Source organism: Montipora foliosa, chromosome 1, assembly GCF_036669935.1.
Source record: "Montipora foliosa isolate CH-2021 chromosome 1, ASM3666993v2, whole genome shotgun sequence".
NCBI lineage: Eukaryota > Metazoa > Cnidaria > Anthozoa > Scleractinia > Acroporidae > Montipora > Montipora foliosa.
The window spans coordinates 23,522,304-23,529,803 of record NC_090869.1 but is presented as its reverse complement, the minus strand read 5'-3'; the positions used below and the strand labels follow the sequence as shown (position 1 = coordinate 23,529,803).

General features: G+C 40.4%; 1 protein-coding gene across 1 annotated transcript in view; it reads left to right on the top strand.

Moving 5' to 3' along the window:
• LOC138011460 (uncharacterized) overlaps nt 1-6,409 on the top strand; it is a 9,282-nt gene extending 2,873 nt beyond the window's left edge. Inside the window, exons 2-6 of the mRNA XM_068858466.1 lie at nt 1-1,106; nt 3,154-3,199; nt 3,342-3,587; nt 5,294-5,371; nt 5,623-6,409. The exon at nt 1-1,106 is cut by the window's left edge and continues 1,155 nt beyond it. Coding sequence (XP_068714567.1) covers nt 1-1,106; nt 3,154-3,199; nt 3,342-3,587; nt 5,294-5,371; nt 5,623-5,816 — 1,670 coding nt within the window. The 3' untranslated portion in view covers nt 5,817-6,409. The remainder of the gene's footprint in view (nt 1,107-3,153; nt 3,200-3,341; nt 3,588-5,293; nt 5,372-5,622) is intronic.
• The last annotated feature ends 1,091 nt before the right edge of the window (nt 6,410-7,500 follow it).

Below are 7,500 nucleotides of genomic sequence, written 5' to 3'. Positions count from 1 at the left end.
AAACCTTGGATGAAGGTCATAGATGGATTTATTTTGAACATGCAAAACGGATCGCATCTGAGGTGTGCCATATTCATGACGAACAAGAGTTTGTCACATTGCTTGCTTTTTTGCACGATCAAAGAATTTTGATACATTTTGATGACACTGCTGAGTTAAACAAATTGGTTATCTTGGATCCTCAATGGTTGATTGGTGTGTTCAAGAAGGTGATAACTGTTAAGCGCTATGATCATCAAGAGAACGAATTCAAAGAGTTGTGGTTCAAGCTCGAGAGAGAAGGAATCATGGAAGAAAAGCTGCTGCAGCATGTCTGGGGCCAATTTATAGACCATGATACCTTTAAAACCTTCATTGCAATCATGGAAAAATTCAGCTTGCTGTGCCCTCTGCCTTCATCAGATGCTTTCGGTAATAAGCAATACTTAGTGCCATCCATGTTAAAGTCGCATCCACCAAAGGACGTCACCGAGTTGATTGCCTCTGCAGAACTTCCTTCTCTCTTCCTCAAGTTTGAATCTGGACAAATTCCTCTGAGGTTGTTTCCGCGGCTTGTGTTGCAGTTCTTTCAGTGGGGCCAAAATGAATTTTGGAGTTCACTGCATCCTCAGTTGTATAAGAACTTTGCCAGATTTTACACCGCAGCGGACGAAAACTGCTCCGTTGTACTCTTGTGCCATACCTCGTTCATTGAAGTCATTGTTCACAGGGGAAATGTCGCACCTGGACTAAAAGGTGATTTTCAGTCAAATCTTAGCATTTCATCTGATGCTCAACACGATTCATTTGAAGTGTTCTGCGCTGGCGCTGTTTATAGACAGCTTGTTCTGGTTCTTGAGTGCATGCGTAAAGAATTCTGTTGGTTGAAGCGGATGAGATATCAAGCTGGAGTCGTTTGTCCGATCTGTTGTCATGGAAGGATGGTCACCTACTGCCGCACTCATGTCAAAGAAGGTTGCGAGCAAGAGGAATGCCTTCATTTTTTATCTGAATCTGAGTTGCAAAGTGCCAATCACTTTATTACCTGCAACAGGTCGGCGACCGCAAGAACTAACAAAGTGTGGGTTAAGGATTTTGCAGCTTGGTTTTCTTGTCAACGTAAAGAGGTAATTACCGCTTACAATGATTTTTAGAGTAATCGAGTAACTAGCTGAAAAAGCTCTCTAGTGTGAATTGGCAAACACCAAGTAAACTGGATATGGAATATGTTTTGAATATTGCAGAAGTCGTTTCATGCCTTGCGCTCACAAATATCCAAAGATAAAGTATCAAAAGCTAAAACATGATAGCCCCTCTAATGACTGGAACTAATCTAAACTAACAAAGTTCGCCTGTCGTTCGATCTCTTTATTTGTTACTCGTCGAAGCGCGGATAATTTTTGAAAGTGCTACTTACTAATTTCTAGCCTGAAATGACATTCGCTTAAAAGGAAAAATACATGTATACGAGATTAAAAGTATAAAAGAAAAAAGTGCGAGTAGTTGAGCCTTCGCTAAGAAAAAGTGCTCGATGCGGTTTGCAGAGCGTTGTAGAGTAAAAGAAAATCACAGCCGAAACGTACATACTGTACGTTGTCCGTAACTCTGAGTTTCACGCTTACGCGATCGTTCGACGCGTGACGATTGCGTAAGCGAGACACTTATAATTACGAAAATTTGGTTTTATCAACGGAGTTGATAATGTAAAGTGGCCACCGTACAGAGATTCTAAAAGCTGAGGTTTCGAGCGTTAGCCCTTCGCGTCAGAGCCAATCGAGGAATTGTGGGTTATGTGTAGTTTTTATAGTAGAGTAGGAGCTACGCTATTGGTGGTAACATGGCAACGTGAAAAATAGTAATGCATTAGTTAAACGAAAAGCGTTCGTTAATACCGTACGGATTAAGAGTGCCGATTTGGAAGATGAATTTTTGTTCCAGATTATTGCGGCTTTCCGTCGTACCTAGACGTAGGGAAAGGCCGCAGATAGCCATGTGTTTTTTGGTGTGATTAGGGAGATTAAAATGACGAGCGACTGGCTTAGATGCATCCTTGTGATTCTTCTCAACATCGCGAAGGTGTTCGCGGAATTGGTTGCTTAGTCGTTTCCCTGTCTCGCCAATGTATAATTTATTGCATAACGTACAGGTTATGCAATAAATGACATTTGCGGAGGTACATGCGAAACGATCGGTGATCTTAACAGATCGCTTAGGACCCGATATTCTGCTAGTGTTAAGAATGAAAGGACAAGTTTTGCATCGTGAGCGCGCACATTTGAAAGTGCCGGGTTGCTCGTTAGTTTTGAGCGCGCTTCTAACTAAAAAGTTGCCGACGTTTTTGTCGCGTTTGAATGAAATTAGTGGAGGTTGCGAAGAGATTCTACCAGTCTCGGGATCATTTTGGAGTAATTTAAAAGTGTGCACTACAAACCTACAGATTCTCACAGTTATTTGTTGTATTCATCGTCATATCCATCACATGTCAAGAACTCCATTCCTTATTCTCAATTTTTTAGACTTCGACGTCTATGTAGTGATGACTTCAATTTTTCCAGTAAATCAGAGGAGATGTGCCAGTTCTTTGAAAAACGTGGCTGTCCTGTCTCATTGGTCCGCAAGAATCTGGAACAAAAATTCATCTTTCAAATCGGCACCCTTAATCCTCACGGTATTAACGAACGCTTTTCACTTAACTAATGTATTCCTATTTTTCACGTTGCCATGTTACCAAATTTTTGTGTAGTACTTCCCCACCGACGCAGCACCACAGTTTCTTTAGAAACTACCCCCTTCATTCACTTATAATCTCTCTCTCTCTCTGCGTTAGATTGTGGCTGTCTTAAGATTAACCAACTGGGTTATGTAGTATAAAAAATCGATGGAGTATTCGAACTTACAAAAGAAGTTAAATGCATGGTGATAATGACGTTAGTAAAGCATTCAATAATCTGGCATAAGGGTACTTTGTAAGACTTGAACCAATTTTGGTGTTTGGTGTTGGATGCTAAAATGGTTTAAGAGCTATCTGTCGGGCCACAAGCAGCGTGTGCTTATTGATGGGCAGTCGTCTTCTTGGAGCTATGTTTACTCTGGGTAAGCTCAAAGGTCTGTCCCTAATGTGGCTTACTTTTCTTTGTAATTACCAGCTTTCTTCATGTTCTTTTTTAATCACAGACAGCAGCTGATGTGGTTGATGGGAGCGTTTTATCGTCTTGTACAGGTACGTTTGTGGTCTGGTTCTTGCTCTGATGTTCCCAACGAACGCTGAGCGAAACACAAAACTGACGTTAACGTTTATTGCATTAAATGCAGCATTTTAGTGTCAGGTAAGAAGGCTTAATTCTCTCCTTAATTTCCTTTAGGGAGTGAAGACAATTCGCCTCCCCTGCTTCCTTGCAACGTTGTGGAATCACTTTGTTCACGTTCATGTGATCCAAAAGAAATTGTACTTCAGCTGAAAAAAGGTCTACATTTAGACCAAACGCGTTTGGAGCAACCAAACCCGGAAACAGAGAGAGTGATCCGTTGCCTGGCAAAGATTGCAAAGAATTCAAACAAGATTGAAGTTTTTAAGCACTTGAGAGAAATTACACCCGCAGGGACAACTGGTGAGTTTGTCAACAGTGATTGGTCGCTGTGGAGGTTAGGTGACTACTCTATCAGTGCATGGCTGGGCCAATGGCTGTTTTGTACCACTGGTTGCAACGAAGAAAAGTACTCATATTCGTAGCAAACAGCCAGAACCACTTGTGTTAGCTGTGTATATTTTATGTTGAATTAAAAAGCAAATTAAGTCAAAAAGAAAAGTTATATCTGACAATGAAGGTCAGAGGCATTACCAGTAATCGATATTCTGTATTTTCGGGCGAAAGTCGTCAACTGTTTAAACAATGTTTTAAAGTGATGCTGCGTTTATTTCAGGTCCGAGGGAGACGTATTCATTAATTTTAAAACAGCATTTCTGACATTTATGCAAAGTTCCGTGTTGTCAGTTTATGGTCTCGAAAATTTTGATTGGCGGCGTGTTAGAAGAAAACTTGATTTTTGCTAGTTTTGTTTGTTGCAGCCCTATTTTGGTATAATTTTATGATCTTTTTCTTTATAGTTTCTTTGTAGGGTTTTTGTGGTAGTGCACTGTAAGTGCAGTACACGCTATGTCACCGGGTTGTAAGGGTGTAAGAGCGTATAAGTCCGTGGTGACAATAGGCCCGCAGCGCGTGCATAACTCACGAACATAAACAGGTCTGTTGAAAGCGTGGTTGAGTTTCAACAAAACGAGCTCCAAAATGGGCAAGAATTTGTGACGCTGATGAATAATAAAGCAGCTGCTATTTCCAAAACGATGGAATTACTTGGTAATAAATAACCTAATCTAGGAGAGTAAATTTTGGACTTTGCAGAAACAATGGTCAACCTCAAGAGATGGGCGATTGTGATCTTTGTGTTGAATTCGCACATTTCTTGTCAAACTTTTTAACACTTGAAGATAAAAAAACCAAACTAACAAAAACAAAAATCCCTTGTCTTGCCATCATTTTGACACAGATGTATCCTTGTTTCGCGAGTAAACGCGCAAGGTAACTTAACTTAATCACAGCGCCCGCTGAATTCGACGATACTTTCGATTTTGCGATTTACTTTTGCAGCCAAAAGTACGATAGCAAAATTGAAGGTAGCAAAAATCTCCCAAACTGTTTTTCGCCCATGGTAATTTTGTGTATTCGAGGTTCAAAATTTATGTTGTTTTCACGTCGAAAATCTTTGAGCGTTAAAATAGAATTTTCGGTGCTATGTTTCTGACACGGCAAGTCGTACATTTTGAGGTCACCCATCCAGATACTAACCCCGCTCGACAGCGCTTGGCGTCCGTACAAATTTGTCTTGGAAAGGTGTCCAAATCTCAGACACGCTTAAAACTTGAGGGGCAAAGAAGGGAACTTGAAAATGAGTAACATGTCACCCTCGAAGCCAATGTATCTCGATTCCTTTTTACTTTCTTCAATCTTTCTGGGTTTGGTATTTTACAAGTAACCACATGCATTCTCAGGGCCCGGCTATTTACCTAAGACATCTACCATAGCACTCCTGTGATTTATAGTACCAAAACAATACTGTGTACAATTAGAGCTGCATATTACGCAAAGACAAACCTTGAATCTCCTGGAAAACAAAACCCATCTCCAGTGACAATTATGGAATAAAACGCTGTGTACGTTACTGCACTACCACATGTACGCATTGCCTGCCTAATTTTTTTTTTTCGTTTGGTTTTCGCATTGCCGTATCCAATAACTGTGGCCCATTTTATTTGTAGGTCCTTTGCTACAAGGAAACCTTGACATTCGAAATATCCCAGTACGCCAGATGAGAGAACTTACAATAGACTTGAGCGGTAAGTTGTACCAATTATGTAAAGACGAGCCGTTATTTAAATTAGTTATCTCTTCGTCAAATCAGTCAAGTGTGCCACGCATCCATATTTCATATCCGAAATCCAAATGTATGATTTTTATATGATCTGTATTAGAATCAGAGGTGGTAGTATTTGGCAAAGCATTCTCTATTGGTTACTTGGTGCGTGACTGGAAAAATGATGGCGAAAAGCTCTTGAAACAACAAGAAACGTGTATATTTGTGTTGCAGGTGGAGAGGAATGGAAGGATGTTGCTGAGAGACTAGGCCTCAGTCCAAAAGAGATCCGGTTTCTTGATAAGCGAACTCTGAATCCATGTGATGCTGCTTTGGCTGCTGTAAGTCAGTTCCACTACATTAGCGCGGACAAGCTGTACGATACTTTAACTGGATGTGGACTACCTCTGCTAGCCGATACCCTGTAAAGTGACTTATTCAGCCTCTAAGGGGTCGTCACAGCGCCAAGGTGCAGTCGGTTTCAGTTTGCTCTAACGTGTTTGTGCATTGTCGCACTTCATATTTTTATACTAACTTTTAGCGCTAGCACTGCTTAAAATACTTGTTGCAACTCACATTTCTTTCAAAAGGTGACAATGTCGTTATGATTTGACTCAGTCCCAATTATCTTCACGGGTCATCTGGAAAGCGGCTTGGAACAACAACGACTTAGCAGATGCCTCAGTCGTCCTCTGGTGTTCTGTACAGCTCGAAACGTAGAGGCAAATTATATGGCTCAATGTTATTTTCCAAAGTGTAAATGAACATCTCTCAAAATATTTCCTTTCATAAATAAACAATATATCAATTATTTACTCGCAGTATCTGATTTTAAATATATCTATAACAAGTACGAGTGTATTTGTTTTCTTAATTATACCTATGTTCTTTTAAGGCGCTGTTACACTGTGCAATTTTTCGTGCAACTTGTCTCGCAACGCCATTTCTACAAACATTCTCAAATTACGAAACAAGTTGTTATACGGGTAGTACACTGAGCAACGTAACGTTTCATGCAACTTGTCTCGTTTCGATAATCACATGAGGTTAAAACCGTTGCGACACAAACCGTTGCGACACAAGTTGCAGGACAGATGTTACATTGCGCAGTGCTTCGAAAAATCGGTGCAACCGTTGCAGAAATAATTATCTTAATTATCTTCTTTCTTTGTTCAAAACTTTGTACGAACAACGTCAACTTTGTACAAACAACGTCAACTTTGTGCAAAGAACGTCGACTTTTTTGTTCAAACAACGTTCACACTTTGTACGAAACTCAACTGTTTACGAACAACATCTAGTTTGTGCAAACAACGTCAACTTTGCGCAAGGAATGTCGACTTTGTTACAACATCCACACTTAAGCGAACAGCACCGATTACCGGACCCACGAAGATAAGAGAAATTATCGATTGACCTGCTTGTGAAGACCGCTAATAATAGACATTATTGAGGACGCAAAGCCAAAATTGCGACTCAAAGTCAAAGAGGCTACGTAAAAGAGCACGTTGCTCGATCTGTATTAAAGGGAATTCTTAGTCTGTTACATGCTGGTAACTTTCGGAATAATGAGATTAATTATCTTTATTTTAGAATTGATAGGATAGAGCACATTTTGGCTCTAAGTTCACAGGTTGTGGATATCGAATACAGCGTGTTTCAGTATGCAATTGGTGCTAAGGAACTTCTAGCATATGAGTTGGACCGGGACTTTGGGATATTGTACGCAAAAGGTCTTAAGTGGAAATCGAGGAGGTCCACGATATGATGTACAAAACATCATTGTACACGTACCTGATGAGTTTGTGACTGGTGTCAACGTGCCTTAAAACGTTTGGGCCGTACACACTGTACCTTCTGCGGTGAATTATTTGAAGCCGAAGAGACCTCATAAGCACCCCTTCAAAATCTACTTTTTGCAGACTTTCTTAAACGCCACTCCTGAATACCCCATTGGGCGTAGTATCCCAACGGTAACACTGTACCTACTGCGTGGAAAATGTTCTTTTACATTCTTTACGATTTCATCTAGTTCGGAGTGCAACATCTGGCAAAATTTTGTAGACAATGAAATTCCATAGTCGCGTAACATTTTCACCATTTCAGAGACTT